Source organism: Brachycentrus maculatus, unplaced genomic scaffold (assembly GCF_059751285.1).
Source record: "Brachycentrus maculatus isolate JH-2025_06_01 unplaced genomic scaffold, ASM5975128v1 h1tg000626l, whole genome shotgun sequence".
Classification (NCBI taxonomy): Eukaryota; Metazoa; Arthropoda; class Insecta; order Trichoptera; family Brachycentridae; genus Brachycentrus; species Brachycentrus maculatus.
In genome coordinates, this window is record NW_028281363.1 from 130,840 (window position 1) to 153,631 (window position 22,792).

The following is a 22,792-nucleotide window of genomic DNA, read 5'->3' on the forward strand; positions in this document are numbered from 1 at the left end:
TTCAACTTAATTGGGTTGTTGTTTATTAGCATATTATTAGTTTATTCAAACACCACCTCTCAAACCACCCGATTCAACACAAATATCATCAAACGTAAACTTCTAGCCTTCGAGTATAGAGAATTGTATGTATTCCAAATTTAACATAACCTTAATCCAAATCCTGCAATAACGGAAATTTAACATATTCTCAATATTATTAATATTTAAAGCATTTACTTTGTGGTTAGGTTTACATGCACGTGCATGCTTAACCTCGGCTCGTAACGTGTGTTTATGCTGAAACTTTTAGTGCATGTTGGTCTTCGGGTCGACCAAAAATCGCATGTGTTAAACATTTTGTATAGTTTTAAGTGTGTTAATAGTACTATGGTAGTGAAGGGTAGTATTGTTTGCATGCTGTGATAGTGATTGTCCTGACAAAGAGACTGGTAGGTACGTCTCGAAACCGGTAGACATAGAAATTCAACAAATCAGAAAAAAGCTTAAAAAACTTTTAAAAATGCTTTTTTTGTGTAAAGCTAGCCCGTAATATGAATCGTTATGATGTGTTGGTGTTTTCCTTTCTTATGTGTTTATTTATTGTTATAATCTCGTGTGATTTGTTCAAAATTTTTGTAAAATGCAGTTTTCGTTGATTTATTTTACATGCATATAAAATATTCTACACTGGAATTAAAATTACACACATACCTCTCCTTCGATTAATTAATTATAAAGAAGGCTCTGAGTCATCAGCTGCTTGATGGTGATTTTTAAACTAATTAATGCGTAAACTTGACGTAGAAAAATCTCCATGGACAGGATGTTCCCGTAAAAAAATAATAAATATGTATCTACAAATTACATGTATTCGGATTTTTTTCTTCCCACCCTTATCCGCACTCAATAATGTATAGGGCACTACATCATATCGACGACCTTGATTGTTAATTACACAAAGACAAGGTGATCAGTCGTGCTCGTTTTTACCAGTTTAGGGTGATATTAAATTGAAAATAGAGTGAAAAATCTCTTATATTTATTTTGCCCCTTAAAAAATCGAACCTGGGATCTCCACGGTAGTCAAACGCCCTAAAAACTATACAACTAAAGCGGACATACAAAGATATGATAATTTTATTAAAATGTATGTTTTTATTTTCGTTTATATAGGGTTTGTCGATAACCTCCTCATACATCAATGCACGAATACAATCCGTTCCTTCAACATACATAATATTCAATATTTCGTTCAGCCCTCACTCGGGTAACCAAGCAACAAATAAACAACCCTTACCAGAACGTGTTAGAAAGTAAACAATACTAGTTTCGCGATTGAAATTCTTAAACTAATGAATATTTTTATCTAAATAATGGCTTCAGGTAAAAAAGGAGGGCAAGTTCAGCTCCAGCAAGAAGTCAACAATACCGAGGAATGGCAGAAGCTGCTAGAAAAGGAAGGCCTCATAGGTTGGTGGTACCATGATCCTAGCATCTATAACAGCACGCGTCTAATCTATTTCAGTTCTCAAATTATACACAAGAGATACGTACTAATTTGCATTTCACATCGAGGAATAATAACATAACGAATTCGGGTTTATGCTTTTTAGCGAAAAAACTCAGAAGCTCATTTGAATATTTCAATATTATTATGTTTAAGCGAGCTGCTCTGTTTTTTTTAGTATCAGCAGAGATGTCACGATTCGATAAGATAGAAGAAGAAAAAAACAGTAATAAAACTAAATATTTGAATAAAATTATCCGCTTTTCTTAATATTTACCGTGATGTATACTTGTTCGCAAAAACGTATTCTTCAATATATAATGTTTTATAGTTGTAGATATTTATTCGGAATGGTGTGGGCCGTGCATTGGAATGGTAGGAAATTTGAAGAAATTAAAGGTAGAAGTAGGAGGAGACAACTTGCATTTAGCGATAGTAAGTGATTTAATTAATACAAATATGATTGAAAATATACACGATGTTGGGATAGTAATTAATATTATTTCAGGCGAAATCTGATGGGATCGATTGTCTTAAACGATTTCGAAAAAAAAGCGAGCCAACATGGATGTTTATCGCAGTAAGTTAATTATAATATTTCATAAACCAACTGATGTACTATTTTTTCTTGGATTTTATAAACTGTGTTTTTTACAGGGTGGATTCATTGTCAATTTAATGTTCGGTGCAGACGCACCAAGATTAACTAGACTAATAATACAAGAATTAAAAAATGAGGCAGAAGCGCAAAAAAACGAAAGAGAGAGGGTTCAGATACCCTTTGACCATCTTACGCCGGCAGAAGAAGTAAGCCTAAAGTTTTTTTTAAAATCTAATATTTAATAAAATACATAATGTCATCTTCCAAACCTCATAGATATTTGGATCAAACTCGTGATACATGTGAGTTCACCACAGAGATCTTTGTTGGAATAGGGGAAGCTTTAATTAAGTAGACTCTCTTTACTTGTATGCAAGTTCCGAATCCTGAATTAAAATCACATACCCCGCCTGAAAACATGATTTCAATTTTTATATGTAGCTTATAATTCTTCTTCATTTTTGTTTGGATGTCAAAAATTTACACTAACTATATTATTATCTATCGGTTAACACTAGTTTATATTTTAAGTTTAATATGTACGTAATAGAAACATTGTATTTTGTGTCGATTTCTAGCATTTTATCCACTAAAATGCTTAAAAGTAATTTAATACACGAACTATTTTAGCCAAATTATATTTCCTCGACTGCTTATTTCCCTGTAAAATGACGCAATTTAAATTGTAACGAAATAATTTCCGTAAACAAGTAATACCCCCTGCCGCAGGCATTTTCATTTTCGCTTTCGTTTCGTTTTCAGGCCAGGAAAGCCGTCGAGGACAAGCTGCTGGCGGAAATAGCGGAAATAGAAAATGTAGCGGCGAAAGCTGCAAACGCGGAAAGGCGCCGGAAACGGTGTGAACTAATGGCGCCGTTTATTGCGGAACTGGACGTTCTTGTGTTCTGGCCGCACGCTTTTGATGGCCATAAAATGATTTACGAATCCTGGGATCAGTTGGGCACGTATTTTATACCATGCCATTTAACAGTAGCCATCTTTATCCCTTCGAACATATTTCACTCCTCTCTTAGATCTGTAGCGTAGGACTAATCACCTTGCCTTCCTATACTTATGAATCAAGTTATCACCACAATCCAATCCAATGATCTATCCACATATGTAGTGTAGATATGTACGTAGGTTTCAATTAAAGTGAAGACCAAAAATTATTACTTAAATTAAAAAATCGATGCCTGCGTACTCCTTTTGTTTGAAAAAAAAGGCATCAATCAATTAACTTTAAACGGTATGTTTTTTTTAAAAATAATTATGCATTTTAGTATTAATTTACAAGAAAAATCAAATTAAAGTATTAAATATGGATGCACAAAAAAACTATTTGATTTATATATTTATCGACTTAGATTTTCAAACGTCATTTGAAATTTTAAATAAAATAAAATATTCATCTGATTTTTTTAGATGATAAAGTAACCTTAATGTAACCTTAGCTAAGTAATGGCCCGGTGAAAATATAGTTCATAGCTGATATAATAACATAACTTAATTCTCAGCTAAGTAATGACCTGGCTAGCAAGTGATTTTTAGCTTATAAAATAACAAAATTTAATTCTCAGCTTAGTAATTACCACGCTAGAGAATGATCATTGAAATAAATATTTTTCCTCCAAAGTTGTTTTTTCTCCAATTTGAACGATCGCGTACTTTACTGTGTGATACCATTGTGAAGGAAAAAAGATATTTCGAATTAAAGGTCTAGGCTAACGTAACAGTATGTCAAGTATTTTTTTTTAATAATCGATTCCTTTCAACAGGTATTTCAGTGACAGACAAAGAAACACCAATATTGACCAAGGATCAAATAAACTCCTTATTCTTTGATAATCCTGATATATTGGAAAATGAACCTGCTACCAACATTCTTCTAGAAAAACCTTGTCAAACAATTTTACTGAAAATCGCACCTGAAAAAGGGGATATTTTAGGTAAAGTACGAGTTTTTTTATCTATCCTCAGAGTCTCTTACAAATTTCCAGTGGCTTGTGTTGTATTTTTTTTACATTATTGTAGAAAAGGTGAAGAAAGTTGTGTATGAGGACGTCACTAAATCGGAGAGAACGCAGACTGGAAGCGATGATCCAGAAAAGGAGGAAGAAGTGTTCCATACTGTAGCGGAGAAGCTGTCGATAAAGACTGAAGATGACCACACAATTCCAGGAATATATACTCCAAAGGATCCTATATCGAAAGCTGCTGCTATCAACATACTTTTTCCAAAAGTATGTTTAACTTTTTTCCGACCAACTTTTGTTCTACACTTCTTAAATTTTTTACAGAGATGTACAAATATTGCTTAGGTAATCTGAATCGCAAATATAAGATAGTTACTATCAAATAGAAAAGGCCGCTACTCGCTACCTATATCCTTCCCTCATGCAGTTAAATATGACATACTTATATAAAATAGAACCCATTCGGGGATTCAAAATAAATGATCTGAAAAGGTATTTTATGGAAAGGTATACATGTAGTGTTGAGTCATATTTTCTTATTTTGTTTTTACCTTATGTTTTTTATATTTTCTCATTTGTTATATTTTCTCATTTTTTATATTTTCTCATTTGTTTATTTAAAATATGCTTCTTACCTTATATTTTTCTCATTTATTTTTTTTAAATATGCTTCTTATGCCTATTTATTATACCTGTTTATTGTTTTTATATTTTGCCATGTATTAGTTTTGCTAATTTTTAAAAATCTTTTTGTAACTTTATTATTTGTGTTTCAGTCTTGTTAACCTAAATTCCATGTCCCAAAATGAGAAAAAGAAATTACTCATCGGGAATATTATATATATGACTTATGTATGTAATATGTTTTGCAAAATAAATAAATAAATATAGGTGACCATGTGTCAAAAACCAAGACAGCGAAAGCAGACACCATCCGTTATGCTTGACATTTCCGATACCAGTAGTATTCGTACCTACGTGTGCAATATTTCATCAACTACTATCAAGTTGTATTTGCTTATCTATTGATCAATTCCAGATTTAAGTCAATTGGCATGATCCTGATTTATAAAAGTTAAAAATATTAATATTTTTTTATTAAATCGGACACTGGATAATTCACCCTACGGATGAGATGTCCATTCTTCAAAAGTGTCTAAACTTAATATGAAACTGGATCAAACTGAAACTGTAAAGTGATCGCTTAAGCCAGCAATATGCCAGGTCATAAGCCATGGGATGCTCAGACTTCCATGTACATATTTCATATCAAGTTGAGACACATTTGAAAAAATATAAGAGTTCGTGTCAAATAAAAGTTAGTAGGGCTAAATCGTAAAAACGACACTGTTTTTTAACACTAACCAACTGTATGTACACTGGCCAACAATGATTCAGTAACTGAAATGTTGATGACTGATTTGGACTAAGTTAATCGTTCTTATTCAAAGTTTGCATGGTGACAAGCTTGTATCACGTCACGTTTTGATGTTACAGTCATATTATTGTTTGTATAGACCAGGTATTTTCATGCAAGTTACAAAATAAAAGTTGTAAATTGTTGGCTAGTGTTATTGCTGTGATATAAGTGTGATTACATATTTACTTCTACTTATTAAATCTTTGGAAATTCCTGATCAACCTTCAACGAAATGTAATCATTTTATTCTCACAAAACATCGAACATTTCTAGCCAATTCCAAGAGAAGTTGTTAAAAGTCTTGTTTTACATAAATTGGTTTATTTAGTATTTATATACTTACCTCGGCCTCCATTATTTATTCCTGTCTGCAGACAAACCTCTAATAAAATAATTGGGACATTATTTTCGCTTTCATTTCAGACGATTGCTCAGTTTGTGGAACCTGAATTACCTCCAGTGCCACCCCATATAGCCGTTATGTACGATGCGTTCAAAAGGAGGGAAGTTCTAGATGCGTGTGCTACACATGAAAATGAGGTCCTTAAACTCGGATTCTATGCCTCTGGTGATCTTCTGAATATCAAAAATATTGGGATAACATTGGAGGAGTATGAAAACAAACATCAGCAAAAAGAATAGTAAGACATCCTTATTAATGCTTTAATTTATACTTAAACCTGTAGATGGAAGCATCTGTAGCTTCCGAAACTAGTCATTAAAAAATATAATACTCAAGCGGTAAAAAACAAGTGTTTCATTTATAATTTAGTAAGAATACAATTGAACGCATTATTTAAGACATGGATTCATAAATGATTGCGCTAGACAAAATGAGTAGCCAATATTTTATGTTTTACCCAAAAGTGTTGTATTTTTAATGTGTCCATTAAAATCGAAGAATTTTTTTCAGTGGTGAGAAATTAGTGTTAATGCTGTCAAAAGTAAACAGAGAAACAGTTAACACATTTGTTGAATTAGGCCCTACTTACATGAGCGCTAATGCGGTCGAAGGTGCCAAGGAGTGCAGCATCTTCTTTCCGCCCGGTTATGGAGAAAAACCACCAGAAGTGGTCACCAAAGTCAAGAAGAAGAAAGGAAAGGTAATAAGAATAGAGCACTTACTTGATACAAGCGATGACAAACCAGAAGTGAAACAAGTGAACGAAAATTTGTTTATAAATGTATTCTTTTTTTTGAGCCTCTTTCACGGCCAATGATGCATGGGAAACGGCATTTAACAAATGCAAATTTATTTTGTTCGTTAGTTTAATAAAGGCTAGGTAATCAATCCTGTGCTTCAGGTCCACAGTATATTTATTAAAAATTAAAGTAAAAATCAGTAATATGCTTTTTGAGTGAAATTTTTTCTTCTTCTGAACCCCATCCGCACCCAGTGGTGCATAGGCCAGTAAATCTGATTAATGCAATGTTATTTTGACCATAAGATCAATGATAATAAGTCCTTTGCTTAGGTTTGTAGTCCAGAGTATATCACATAAATATTGGAGTGAAAAATCAGTAATATATATTTGAAATGAGTTTTATTATTTTTATGAACCTCATACGCATCAATGAATAGAGCGCTGCATTAGATTAATGCAATGCTATCTAGATTTATAGTGAATATTGTGTTTCTACAAATATTACTTTTAAAATGTTTTTTAGAAAAGGGCTGATGCGTCTAAGGCCGCAGAAAAAGTGGAATCAGAAATGTCGGAGAAAACTGCTGAGCAAAGTATTGCGACAGAAATTGAAGAAAATGGTGATAAAGTTGAAAGTGATGATGGTATGGATCCGTTAGAAGCCGAAGAGGTAAAAAAAACATTACAATGTATTATATTATTTGCAAGATACAAAAGAAAAACATGTATGTAATCTGATATATGTTCAAAACAGGTGGAAAATGGTGAAGAAGAAGCGGGCCCAGAAGGAGAGGACAAAGCAACATCTCCGATACAAGAAGCCTAAAAACAAATATGGAATAAAACTAGTCTGGATGTAGCATATTTTACTTTGATCCATTTGAACAAATATTTCAGATGAATAAAAAACAAAGAATGGGCAATCTTATACAGGCCTTCCTGACTTATTTACTTTATAAACATTTATATATGAGTCTACGAGTATATGAAAAAGAAAAAAAATCAATTACACACGTTAATGGCGGGTTCCACGGCAATTGTTGGGTAGATACTTTACAGAAAAACTGGTGTCCCAATTCTTAAGGATTACGTAAAACAGCTAATAAAAGAGCTACTTTTCACATGCTTATATATTGCTGTTACCATGTCGGGGTCAATCTTTCGAGGTAGGTGACGTTGTGATTAAATCACGTCAGAGTCACCACTTTAAAGGTAGGTAAGGTGTGGCGAATATACAAGTATAAAAAAAGCTACATAAAAACAAACAGAATAACATACCACTTACCAGATGCAAAATATATATGGTAATAATACTTTTTTTTTCACATCTCATCAAAGATGAAGAAGTATATGGAAGTCTAGGCATTTACGGGGCTGACGACCGTTATAGGCTGGTTTAAGTGATCACTTTACACACATGTAATATTCACTAATTCTACCCATTATTGACAACCACACTACTCAAATTCCCTGAAGTTCTAGTGATTCAAGAACAATGTTTCTGAATTGGTTCATATAGAACTTCAGGGAAGTAGTAGTAGTAGTGTGGTTGTCAATAATGGGTAGAATTGGTGAATGTTACACGTGTGTAAAGTGATAACTTAAACCAGCCTATGACGGTCGTCAGCCCCGTAAATGCCGAGACTTCCATATTCTTCTTCATCTTTGATGATATGTCAAAAAATAATATGAAAATTAACTCCTATAATTGGAGATAATCCAGATTTGTGAACAAGTATTTGGACACACTCAAAATGTTGTAGTAATAATACAATTATGAATAATCTATGTCAATATTATTGGATATAAAATAAAACAAGTTTTGGAAGAAGTCTATGTCTATTTATTTCGTACATATATATATAATAAAGTGTTAACAAAATTGTTTGTACTAGAAGTGTAATGAATATTTTCTTCGTGGAATCCAATATCAAGGATAAATATTAATATTATTTATTTATTGCTCTTAAATCTAATTTATTTACAAAGCACTTTCAATGCATTAACAAAAGAAATAATTATATTTATATTTGGACTTGAAACATTATCAAAGGTTCATTTAAAAATGTAACCGCTTAAATTCAATTAATATGTATTACTTCATTAATTTTAGGAATCAACTGGCAGTGAGCTTAGTGTGTGATATATTAAAAACACTCTATAACGAATGCTAGCTGATTAAATTAGTTTTAATTAATTAATTAATTTCCAACTTCGGCAGACATGCCGAGATCAAAGGCATCAAATTTGAGTTTCCTAATTGGGATTAGTAAGGCTGATTCACAAAACACTTATGGTGTGCCTACTGTCTACATAATGGAGTTTTTTTATAAAAAAGACACTGATCGACAGTAATTTTGTCAAATAGATAACTGTAGCTGTTTCTTCTGTACTTTGCTATGCTTAAGGTGAATATAACTACAAAGGTTGCCAACAGGGCACGGTTTTATTGGAATTCTGCATATAATTTAAAAAAAAAATACAGATAGCAAATGTCGTGTTTAATATAAGGTGATTCCTTAGAGAATATATTGATAATAAAGATATGAAATATTTTGACAGGTGCCGTAGCGTAGTTGGGTAGATGTTCAACTGCGAAACTGAGTTGCAGGTTCCATTCCCGCCAATGGCAAAACAAATTCAAGAAAGGTTTATTTTAAATTTGTGAAAAAAATACATGCCAGGCTTGTCATAATAACTCTTTTTGACATGATAATCACGCCGCGTCATTTATATAAATCACATCCGATTAGTTTAGACTTGGGTGTTGATTTAGTAGGATGTTAGTTGATGGAATCCAAATATCCTTGCAGACCATTGCTGGACACTAAACTGATGTTTCTCAAACTAAATTCAGTAGAAAATTGTTCAAAACTACACTATGATTTTGATGAATATATGTAAATAAATTTACTCACCAAAAAAACTATCACCTTATATCAGCATGAACTTTTAGATTTCATATTCAAAAAAACCTTACCCATTACAAAATAAATGCAATGCAAAAATTTAAATCAGAGCAAAATATCCCATAGCAAACAGCCATTTTAATTATAATTCAACAGACAAAAAGTCGATCAGTGTTATTGATGAAGAGACTAAAAATTCATTCAAAATCACTATATAAAATAATAAAAAAGGATAACACATAGAATGTAATATAAAACATAAATACAACACTATAATACATACAATTAAGAACAGAAGTATACAAATGAATTAAATTCATCGCTTGCAATTAATTTTATCACATTATCCTAATCTTTGAAAGAAATGTTATATTTCAGTGTGCTATACAGAGTGTGAAATTTTGAATACATAATATTCAACACTCGAAAATGCTACAATTTTTTCGATACAAGAATTTAGTTTAAAATATATTGCACAAAAATAACGATGTAGTTTGTAAGAAGAATCAGCCATTTCATATTCCATACTTGAGATTACAATTCATCAGATCGGAATATGGAAAAGACCCTCGGTACAATGATATATTTGACTATATTAAAACTATTTAGTTGTAAAAAGCTGCACAAGCTGCGTATTATGTATCGAGAATTAACTTCGTTTACACAACTGAATCCTTGCGAGTCCTGAAAACAGAAAGAATATTGTATAATTTTATACATGCCAAGCAAATTATATATCATATAAACAAAAATGTTATAATTTATCAACATAATTTCAACATAAAGTAAGAAATAAAAAATAATTTAAAGCAGAATTAATCAGAATTTTATTCCAAATTGAATATCACATTATGAAATTAAAACCGTCTGCATGTTTTTGAATATTGCTCTTAAAACATTCTTTAAATATTGTCATTTGAAGAATTTGTCAAGTACGCAGAAGCAGGGGCATACGGTGACTGTTTTAAGAAGAGAATCCAATTAAAAATAAAAAACATGTAAAGATATTTCACGTGAAAAGTATAAATGGCAGACAACTAAGTATAAATTCGAAATTTAACAGCACTGTTAAGGCTATCTTTAATATTTACTAATGAACTAAGTGACCATAAACATAAACATTATTTAATAATTTTTAGTAGATTAGCTATTTTGGGAATTATGAACAGTGCCATACCTCCAAGATATCACTATAACACTTGTGCTATACCTCCAAGATATGCAGGAAAAATCACTTTTGTATAGGGCACGGATTCGATTATAATGACAACATCCACCCCAGCAATCTTAAGCTAAATCACTTAACAAACTCTCAATATGTAGGTTGCATGCATGAAAAGAGACAGGTTGCCAATATGAGGCATTATGAATGACCAATTAGGGTTTAATTAGCTGTTCACAGATGAGAGAATTGGGTATTACAGATTTTTTGTCCATGGGAATGGATAGTATCTTGCATTTCTGCATTACAGATGTGAATACGTTTAGAGTAAGAAGGGGCATCATGATATATTCAGATATATATAATTCCAATAATATTAAGTCAATTTCTCAGGATGGATTCGCGCAACACAAAAATAGCTTGTGGACACAAAAATTTTAACGGATGCGGGAGCATCCACGACATGTATGGGTAAAATACGCCTGCCTCAGAAGTGATCAGTAAAATTGTCAATATAACATACGGTCATTAATTGCTCACTTCGCAGCAAGTGCGATGTCTGGTTAGGTAATGATCCCATGTTATTTATAAAACATATGCTAACTAGAAAACTAAGGCCATTTTGACTGTCCTCAGAAATAGTCAAATATATGCTCTATATAAATAAGACCAGCTGTCAAAAGCTGCAAAAGATTTGTACACTTGCAGACAGCAAAACCTTACCACATATAGTTGTTGTCGGTATGCGGAGCCCTCATGACCCCCACTCCTCCCCCGAGCCTCCGGTAGTTCATGGCCCCGCACAGCCGCCACTGGTTGGACTCGGGGTCGAACACTTCGATTGACTTCAGGTAAGCCGTGCCGTCGAAACCTCCCACTGCGTATAACTGCCCATTCACGACAGCCAAGCCAACCTGAAGTATAATTAATATTAAGTTTACATTGTCAGTTTATTGTTTAGGAATTACTGAAAAATCACTCTTTGCCAAATCTGTCTAAAAAAATTCAACTTTCGGAGCATAGGACTGGGCATCCAGCGTACTTGCATAAAATAAAGTTTGAGTTAAATTTAAAATAGTTTTTTTCACATTCAATTAATAATTCAATAAACATACTTTGACTTAATAAAGGGGTAAGTCTTTAGACACTAAGGACGGGAACGATATTTCTACTCGTTTGGTTGATTGATGCTTAAGGACGGGAAGGGTATTTTTACCTTCTGCGCCAGCCTCATTTCAAAGTCAGAAAAGAAGGAATTATTGAATGTTTTATATGAATATAATGTACCAATCTCATTGTTATGGTCTCATCAAATCCCATCGTAATTGGTCCGCAAATGTAAAAATATACCTGTCCGAAATGTGTTGAGAAAATGAAAAAAAAAAAACACTTTCAGGTTAATATTTTGTCACCTGAATGTAGAACCATCTTTACTGAACAATGTTTAATGATGTTCAGAATTTTCTACTCCACAAAATCGTTTGCATAAAGAACAGAATACATAAATAAAAACAAAATTTATTTATTGTAACTGCAGACAGTTGGTAGAATTTCATTTTGAATTGTTGGGTGATATTAAACATGGTCAAACATGGTTATTGGATTGAATTTTTCTTTTAATAATGTCTTAATAAGAAGAAACGCGTCACATATTATCATTTATATGTAAATAAAAGTAGAATTCAATCCAATAACCGTGTTTAATTTTGGATATATTACCCAACAAAAATAAAATTGACATGTATGCGAATTAGGACAGTTCTGCATTCAGGAGATGATTTTTTCACAGGCCGCATATTGAAAGAAGTCAGTGTTTACGTACCCCACTTCTTCTGGAGGTCATGGCTACGATGGGACTCCAGGTGTTGGTGTGAGGATTATACCTCTCAGCGCTGGAGAGCTCCATACAGTCGTCTCTCCCTCCCACAGCATAGATCAGGTTGTTGAACACGGCACAACCGAGATGCTTGCGCCGCGTTGACATGGGACTGACTACCGACCACTTGTTTTGTCTAATTCAAATAAATAAAAAATCATTAAAAACAGTAGAATGTACTTTTAAATGAAAGATAGTCAAATTTTAACTTATTTGGAGTTCTATAGAATGTACAGTTTTATTTTTATAAAGAAGTCTCTCCTGTGTCCATTCTCTCTTTTACAGAGGGGTAAAATTACAGGACCTAAAGCTAGCTCAATTTTAATGATGTTTTACTTATATCCAGGTCTCTTATATCCATGTTCGACTGTATTTTTCCCTTGTTTTTTCCTATTTTCATATCTGCTCCCTATGTAGAGCATACAAAGTCCTCAAATAGCTATTCTGTAGGCTCTCAGTCCTTTGCATCCTCTCAGGACAGGTCTGCATCTCAAGTTCAGACAAAAACTGCCGATTGCCAGCAGTAAATGTCCTGGGCGGCAGGAAACTGATGCCTTGTAAAAGGCATGATTGAATAAGGCTCCAGGAGGAATGCGAAATATAATACATGGCCTGGCCAGCTAAATAGCTTTTTCTTGATGACAGTTGTGACCATGGGTTGCTGCGTTCTACACTTTATTTCCTTGTTTCTCGTAAAGGCAAACCACCACACACCTAAAATTCTTCCCAGATATCTATTCTAAAAGCTGAGTAAAACTGAGTATCTATTCTAAAAGCTGAGTAAACTCTGGGCTCTTGTAAGCTGTCATATTTTATAGCTGTATACTTTTTTTTATAAGAGCATTTTTGTGAATTGACCAAGAACAAAAAAAATTGGGGAAAGGACATTTTTACTAACAAAAAAAAAACAGCATTGCATCATTAACTTCAAAACACAAAAAAAGCTGAAAAAAAAAGTGGTTGTTCATTCTATACCACATATATCAATGGATGTTTTTTTTAGTCTTACATTTCTTATAATTCCCTTGCATTTATATTGTTAAGGGGCTGATTACATTTTTGTAAAGCATTGTTTAGGATTGAATAGAAATTTATATACTGTACATACCTAGGGTCGTATCTTTCGACAGTATTGAGCGGACACTGACCATCGGAGCCTCCAATAGCGTACAGGTACCCACCGAGCACCGCCACTGCTACGCCGAGCCTTCTAGTTGTCATTGCGCTCACTTTACACCACTTATTTTCTTTAGGATCATACCTGACGAAAACAATGAATCATAAAATTAATTCATTCATTCAAACCCTTATCCGCACTCTATGGTGCATAGGGCACTGCATCATATAAACGCAGTGTTATATTGATCATTAACACATGAAGGAAAGGTGATCAGCCCTCCGCTTCAGATACCAGTCCAGGGTTATATTGAATGAATATTAAAGTGAAAAAATCACTAATATTTATTTGACTCCTCCTGGGAATCGAACCTGGGACCTCCAGTATGTTAGCCAAGCGTGCTGACCATTACACTACGGAGGCGGAAATTACATATATTAATTTTTCTCCAGTATTGTAGCCACTACAATATAGAGGTGGACAAACCCAAAAAGTTCAATTTGAAAATGGTTGTGGGATATTTACTTTTCCACATGGTTGAGACATTGGACACCATCTTGCCCGCCCACAGCGTAGAGAGCTCCGTCGAGTACAGCAACACCGACGGAAGTTCGACAAGAAGTAGTCGGCGCCACTTCACTACACCACTGGTTAGTTTGAGGATCATATCTGTGAGTGAAGGTTAAAATAAATTTAAAATTACAAATTGACCTAAACCTCGACTTTGTAATCCTACTACGTAATTGCAGAGGGTCAAATTTTTTACTCTGTCAGTGAATTTCGGAAGCAGTGTTGCGACATATGTAATTATTGTAATTTATTTCATTAATTGTATTAACAAATTAACAAATAACAACATAGAAGATGAGATCCATTGTCATGGACAAGGGTGGAAAAAGAAAATCACGAACAGGATTCATTTGCACACACTGTAAAAATGGAATGTATTTGTGGATAATTTTTTCGTTTATACATTTTCTAACAATAAATTGTTATTTATATCATGATGTTATTTTATTTGCGTACTATGATATTTCCTCTATAAACATCAGAAAGAAATACAAAATTCGGTTAGTATTGGAAAAATACAAATAATCATTATGTGTATACGCTATAAAAATAGTATTTAGTGGAAAAATTTCTTTGGTGTTTTTCCCATACTGTGGCTAAAATTGGTCAGTACTAAAACGATTTAGAGACTAACACCAGGATCTCATCCTATCCTTATTCACACCCGATGGTTTATGAAAATTGAAGATTAATTTATATGTATTGCAATTAAATATAAATGTATTTATTTATGATCAAAATCCCTGATTTTTTATTACAACTGAATTCCACATAGTTAAATTATATTGTTTTTAAACTCTAATGGAAAGAAAACCCCGATGTAATCAGACAATTTACGGATTAAACCAACAATATGTTTGTTTCATTACCTTTCAATACTATTCAGATAGCTCTGTCCGTCGTGACCTCCTACAGCATAGAGGAGATCATTTAAGACCGCTACTCCGACACCACACCTTCTTTTAGACATAGGCGCTACCATTTTCCATTCGGATGTCTGAGGATCGAACCTCTCCACTGACGCGATGGCGTCCCCAGAACACCAGCCACCTACCGCGAAAAGAACTTCGCCTGAAAAATAAATAATGGAAAACAGTTAAATCAAACAATAAATTTAAATATTTATCATAGCTACCTGAATCGATATGAAGTATATATATTGTTTTTCATACCATATATACTTAACAAATTCTAACAGCAGCACTAAATGCCAAAATTCAACATCTATCAAAATTTCAACTAACATACCAAAGGAATTCTACGTCAGTGTATATATGTTACATTCAAAATTGCAAGTTTTATAATGAGTAGATTGTTAACGTTACACAAGTGTTTAAAGCGATCACTGAAACCAGTCAAATCCCAGTTCGTAAGGCCGGGAATGCTCAGACATCCATCCCTTCATGTAAAAAAACAATATATGTAGATATGTATTGAATCCAGTATATAAGTAATAAAAGAAATTGTTAGTAAATTAAACACATACAAGCCTCCATAGAGAAGTAATTGGCACGGCTGATTACCACACATGAAATTCCAAGCGCACTTTCTGAACAATCAAATCAATAAAAACAACTCATATTACCTCTGGACCCATGGACTTTATACAATTAAAGATGACACACCACTGCGTGGCATCAAATGATAACTTATATGTTTGGAAGATGATGCACAAAACAAAAATATAAATACCGTTAGCAAATAAGAGATTACATTTCAGGTTATGTTGAAGCCACTAATACATCTTACATTATTGGAGAGTTTAGAGTATAAGTAAAAAAAATATTGGTGAGAGAGAGTGCAAACTTGTTGTATAATATTAAACACACTAAGGACGGAAAAGGTATTTCTACCTGTTGCGTCGATTGATGCTTAAGGATGGCAAGGGTATTTTTACCTTCTGCGCCAGCCTCATTTCAAAGGCAGAAAAGAAGAAATTATCCAATGTTTTTTATAATAATATAATATAGCAATTTCTTTATTAAGATCTTAACTATATGTACATAATTATCTAATTATCAAATCCCATCGCCAGCGGTCCGCGGGCATAAAAAATACCATCTGAAATGTGATAATATAGTAAATAGAATCTTTCTTGCCTCTCCGTGTAGGTTTCCTCGGCCTGGTTCTAGGTCCCTGCATCAGAGGTCTTTCTTGCGGTAGTAGAAGGTAGTTTTTGGCTTCATCCACTAAGTCTCTGCATTCTTCGTCTGATCGTACTAGGAGATCAGAACTCACAGTTCCGACGAGGAACTTTGGAGAGAGGAGGGGGAGGCGAACATGTTGCAAAACCTTTAAATAAGTCAATACAAAAACTTATATACAGTTATTGAAAATAATACTAACGCACAGTAAACACAAATTTTTCACATACTTCTGATGTAATGCCGCATTTACACAAGGACCATTGAGATGTCAGTATATTAAGCTATTCCAATCCACTAAGAAATTTGTCCTCGTGTCCACACAGAAGCAATGTTATCTGTTACATATTGTTTTACACATGTAAAGGAATGTATTCCTTTTTCTTTTTTAATTAAAAAGTGTTGCGCCGATAAAACAGAGTGCGACCAAGAAAAACCAAGATGGCGACGTTGAGTCCTAAAAACTGACATAACGCCGCCATCTTGATTTTTCTCTGTCACAGTCTGTTTTATCGACGGAACACTTTTTAAATTCAAAAATTAAAGGAATACATATCTTTACCCACATATAAGTTTCGAGCAGTACTAAAAATAAGGATACTGTGAAACAATAAAAACATACTTGTGCTAAGTGTTGACGTCTTTCAGCTACATTATATTTCACCCAAGACATCACCGAGTTGAAGGTTTGTTCTTCATTTCTAACATTGAGTTCATCTGATGAAATTATGTCAACTAATTGTCCTACGGGAAGCAGCAAGAATTCTTCACTCTCCATGACCTACAAGGTTATTTATTTTATAAAAATACATATGTAAAAAAATTCACCTTTAAGACATTTTAGCATAACACACTGTATAAAATGCAAAATTAATAAATGAATATGCAAGTCAATGTTTTTATTTTACCTCCATAAAATTGTGCTGCGTGAATTTATCAGCTATACGGAGGAGTTCTCTACAAGAGTGTGTATCCGCAAACGCCCTAATTCCAAGGCAGTTTGTGGGGTCAAGTTGCCTTTTGAGAAACTCACAGCAAATATCCTGAAACATAATATTACTTATAACCTTTGATGCACAAAATATTCTGTGATTTTTTTATAACTGATAAATTACAACAGGTTGAAAATGTTTTTGATAATATGGTAAAGCAAAATGGAAAATCAATGAATGAAATAATTTACAACATTTTGAGTGTGTCCAAATACTTGTTCACAAAATCTGGATTATCTCCAATTACAGGAGTTATTTTCATATAATTTTTTGACATCTCATCAAAGATGAAGAAGAATATGGAAGTCTGGGTATCTCACCAATAGATGTCTCTAGTGAAGTTCTAGTGATTCAAGAACAAAGTTTCTAAATTGGTTCATATATTTAGAACTTCCAAGAATTTGAGTAGTGTGGTTGTCAATAATGGGTAGAATTGGTGAATGTTACACGTGTGTAAAGTGATCACTTAAACCAGCCGATGACGGTCGTCAGCCCCGAAAATGCCCAGACTTCCATATTCTTCTTCATCTTTGATGAGATGTCAAAAAATTATATAAAAAAAAAAAAAATTGAATGAAATAATTTTGTGTTTACCTAGTGATATTGTTTGCGCGCAGTTTTTCATCAATTCCGATCCTAATTAGTATACTAATTAGGGTCGTATACTAATAACAAGTAACTTAATCACAATTACCCACAAACTAAATTCCGATCTGTACAATATTTTTTTGCTTCTTTCGCGTTTTACCAAAGGTAAGCAAATAGAACGCTTATATGCGTCTTCCGCTCTTTTTTTAGCTTTTGCCGCAAAAAAAGAAAAGAACAGCTTTTCATATGAATTCTACGAATAGCTTCTGGATAGTTAGTTCTAAAATGATTGCAAGTTCTTTAAGTAAATGGACGCAAAAATTATTTTATTGTTCTTTGGAATTAATATTTTTTCTTTAGAATTTCTATGCTGCATAAATTGTTTTTTGGAAATAAATATAGACAAAATTTTACTTGAATCTCAGCCAGCTGCAAGAGGCACGCTGCTGGTAGAAGGGTTTGAACATTTCCCTCCTCGACCATAATGTGTGACGTGTAACAAAAGTCTATCAACAATTCCATAGCATTCTCATCTATGTCCCGAATAGTCACTTCCGTCTGCCTCGATTCCGCCAACTCTCCGGTGAACATCGCCCTGAAGTACGGGCTACAGGCGGATAAGATAACCCTAGAAAAAGATACACAATATAAAATGATCAAATGAATTAGAAAAAATTATGTTCTCAAAAAATAAAACACATCAGAAAAAGGGTAATCATTTCTAACTAACTAACTCTCATGCCACTTTCCGCAGGAGTAGGCAGAGAGAATAGAATGCTTATGTACCGTAGAACGGGCTACTTGCACTTTGATGTGTTACTTGAGCCCAGTACAAAAAAAATCTGTATTTGGTCTACAATAATGAACGTATTGACATGATTTCCTTTTTTTCCCTGACAGGTGACACTTATTGTCACGATACTTCGATCGATACCACGATCTAAATATTTATTTTGTAATAGGCTCAAGTAACACATCAAAGTTCAAGTAGCCCCGTTCTACAGTACCCCAATTAAAAAAATATATATTATACTAATCATGCTGTTCTCAAAGATAAACTAAAGAAGATAAAAAATGACTACCTGTGTGCAAAAATCTTTCTATTGCCGACATTGAGGACCACATCGCAGAGCTCCCGGTGACGACGGAGGATGTTCAGCTCCTGGAGGGTGGCCCGGGGGTGCTTCTCTGAAGAGTGCGGCAGCCGGGCAGGGGAGGGGGGACCCTCGCACACTCCCATTTCACCCATCACACTGTGGAAAATAAAGATAAATCAATCTGCCTCAAGTTGACATGTTGCCCTGTCAGGTCCCCCCAACATTAAGGTGGAGACTGACCGGAGCATTTCGTCGTAACGTAACACGTTACTATGCGAGCATTCAGGCAGTCAGTACACCGAGCCGAGCGCTCCATCCATAGTTTTGGATGCTCGGTGATGCTCCCTGCGAGCGATGTTACAACGTTATGTTACGACGAAATGCTCCGGTCAGTCTCCCTCCACCTTTAGCGTTCCTGCGCCGTTCGGAACAACTTCTTCACTCTTCTTATCCCGGTCCAGTCGCCAATGTTGCGCAGCCATGATGTTTGCTTTTTGCCAGTTTCTCGGCATTCTTCTATCACTCTTATCATGATTAAGTGTAAAAGGTGGTATGCCTCTCCACGAAATACGTGACCCAGAAATGATATCAGGATAAATAAATACAAACACTTGAAGATGTTTTTCCATTCAGGTTTATGAGATTTAATATGTTATTTATATTATCCTATTATGTACTTGGCAAAAAATGTTAATGTCAAAAATAGAGAGTTTTAACTTAATCCAATTATGTTTTAATATATTTTTTAAAACAAAAACACAGGTTCTCGATCGATAAGTATGGATTAACAAAATTGGTTAGTGTCGCGGACTCTTAAGTCAGAGTTTCCCGGTTCGAACCCACTCTACCACAATTTGATACCTATTTCCAATAATGAGCCGCTTAGGCTCACAGAAATAGTATGAAATTACACACAGAAAAGTATATTTTCTGTAAATAATAAAAACATTTTTTTTTAAATAAATAAAAATGAAAATATTGAAAACTTAATAAAGAGTGTTTTAGACTTACATGTTGTGGGTCCGGGAGTGTCCCAGCTGCAGGCGCAGCGGGGGAGATGTCCAACCCCACACAGAGTCAATCTAAACATTCAATTGTTTATTTAAATCTTAGTGTATACCCAATTCACTGGGTTCATTGCTAAAAGGCAAGATCTTCCAACCATCCAAACAGTCTAACGAGAGTGATCAGATTTGTACCTGACAAAAGCTCTTTAAACAGTTCCCCGACTAGCCCGACCGTGACTCGGGCAAAAAGTTCGCATTGCATTTGACGAGCCCGAGCACTGGTCGGGTAAATCGTATTCCAACTCGTCAGTCCTGCTTTTCTCGAGTCAAATATCGACTCATTTGTTTTTGATGCATAACTCGAGCGGTGTTTGGACATGTCTTGATTCGATTTGTGGGTGACAATTTCCTACACCGACTAATTTTCTCGCCAAAATTTAACTGTTAAGTGGTCAATCAAGTTGGGTGGAAGAATATTTGAATGATTTATTGATTCCATTTTGCAAATAGGTATATACGAGTATATACCTACTTGCAAAATGGTTATAGTGAAAAGGAAAGATGCAAAAAGACTTTTTATAGGAACATATTTTTTCCTTTACTCTCCTAATAATCAATCAATAAAAAAAGTCGATCATAAATCACAAAATGGATATAATATTTATTTTACACTCATGCATGTCAAATTATAAATTATGAATTTCAATGCTACTTTGAAAGAAAAGTAAAGGAGAAGATCGGGAAAGCGATTAGAATTCAATTAATTGGATGTAATGTTTGAGACACATATTATGAAAGTAAAGAGCGGGTGTATCTTTCTGGAGAAAGGTAGATAATTTCAAGAAGCCTGCATGGAAAATTATTGACCGAAAAATATTGTGTATAATGCCGAGGAATATAAAGTATTTCTCTCATGACAAGGAGTAATACTTACACTTTATTTAGGAAGGTGAACGAAGTTCTCAAAAAGATACTTAGTTGAATACTATGTAAAAGTGAAAGAAATTGGAAGAGTGTTAAGTTGCTTTAAGTGAAATTAGTATTTACTTAAGACAATATTTATATTCATAAAGATTGCAACTTTATGTCAATTATTAAAATCTACTCTATATTATTAAAATAGCATCATATAAAACATGAATACAATCACTCTAAACTGTTTCTAAACATTGGCAAATATAAATTTCTATATAACCACAATAATAAAAAATATATTTATTAAACCTTGGACACAAAATATCGAAGAAAGTCCTGGCACAGTACAGAAACACATTTTCAACATAAAAACATAAAATGTTGGCACGAAACATGACATGTAATATTAATAAGACAAGGCGGAACCTTGTTCGACATTCAACCGAGTATTTTGGTGCCTTTAATATAGCTTACCTTTGATATTGTTGTGACAACTCGATGAAATACATACAACTTAGATGTTATGAGATGAAAAAGGACTATTTAAAAGATCTAAACTCAATATACACTCAAATTCACAATAGAAACTAAAAATATAGCCATCATAATTCTCAGATGTTTTATGTTTACCATTTACCCCGTTAGACGACTGACAGAAAAATTAAGATGGATGTTTTGCTTATAGGGCAACATTTTGAAACATTTAGATAGGTACTATTGAGCCTTGCCGCACATGTCCGTTTTCCTTATACAATTCCCAAATACTCGAAACAAAAGAAACTATGACAAACATACTAAAACGGAGTCTGCGAACGTTTTTTTTCTCATTATTCTAAAAAATATCACTCAATTATGGGTATGGGTTGAGTTATCGAGGATTTTATGTAAATTATTATTTGTAAAATATGCATGTTGGATATAACTGTAATCGATATAATAATAAAATTTAAGCTATTATCGTAATTTTTTTCCATTGTAAATTTAATATTATTATGTAATGTGTTGATGTGGGAGAGAAATGAATTTAATTGTCTATTAGTCTTAAAATCTTACCCTCCTATATGCAAAATTAAAAAAAATATTACAAAAAAATTGGTATTATGAAACTTCGTGTAAATATTGCTAACCTATTAATTTTATTTTTATTTTATGGTAATTTTTATAGTTATTATTTTTTGGAATTTGCAAATCACATAATAGATACAAATCACACATCCTACTCTCATAAACTAAAATAATTATACCTTGTACCACACAAAGGCCAAATTATAAATTATTAAGAAAATTAAGAAATCCAAAAAACAGTAATTCTGATAATTATTTTATAAATATTATGCTGTTTAAAATTCTTCACCTTTGCTTTTCATTTTCCCTTTATTTTCAAACTCCGCCCTTTGACTAACCCCCCTCCCCTTAATTTACACCTTTACTTATTTATAGAACAGTTTTTTATTAATTATATTTTAGTTAATATTTACATCTGAAAATGGAAACTTAGCATCCGAAAATAGTCATAAATAAACTCAAGTGTTAAAAAAACAACTGTTTTATCCTCTAAGCTGCTCGATTTCGAGTGTCAAACTTTCCGTCCCGTGCTGGATTATTTTACATTGCAATATTTTTGACAAAAAAAAACATATTTTTGTCTATTTTTTGTAGTGAAACTTTTGGATATCCATCATAGATGTTCACAGTACACAATGCACTTTATTTATTATGTTTTTATGGTGTATTTACACAAAAATATTAACAATTACGGACTCGCGGTCTAAAGTATGGCGGCT

General features: G+C 33.3%; 2 protein-coding genes across 2 annotated transcripts; one reads left to right on the forward strand and one right to left on the reverse strand.

Moving 5' to 3' along the window:
• Nucleotides 1-1,355: 1,355 nt before the first annotated feature.
• Nucleotides 1,356-7,457, forward strand: LOC148300957 (uncharacterized). Its single transcript, XM_088274035.1, has 11 exons — nt 1,356-1,452; nt 1,821-1,924; nt 1,998-2,069; nt 2,147-2,296; nt 2,853-3,051; nt 3,869-4,039; nt 4,125-4,333; nt 5,910-6,127; nt 6,400-6,589; nt 7,155-7,301; nt 7,386-7,457. The coding sequence occupies exons 1-11, from the start codon at nt 1,356-1,358 to the stop codon at nt 7,455-7,457; spliced, it is 1,629 nt and encodes a 542-aa protein (XP_088130161.1).
• A 994-nt stretch (nt 7,458-8,451) lies between these two features.
• On the reverse strand, nt 8,452-21,677 carry dbo (Kelch-like protein diablo). Its single transcript, XM_088274042.1, has 13 exons — nt 21,483-21,677; nt 20,098-20,168; nt 19,072-19,242; nt 18,404-18,617; nt 17,318-17,452; nt 17,032-17,190; nt 16,365-16,557; nt 15,135-15,336; nt 14,221-14,364; nt 13,687-13,839; nt 12,525-12,714; nt 11,426-11,616; nt 8,452-10,224 (listed from the first exon to the last, which is right to left on the reverse strand). The coding sequence occupies exons 3-13, from the start codon at nt 19,236-19,238 to the stop codon at nt 10,200-10,202; spliced, it is 1,773 nt and encodes a 590-aa protein (XP_088130168.1). The 5' UTR covers nt 19,239-19,242; nt 20,098-20,168; nt 21,483-21,677; the 3' UTR covers nt 8,452-10,199.
• Nucleotides 21,678-22,792: the final 1,115 nt, after the last annotated feature.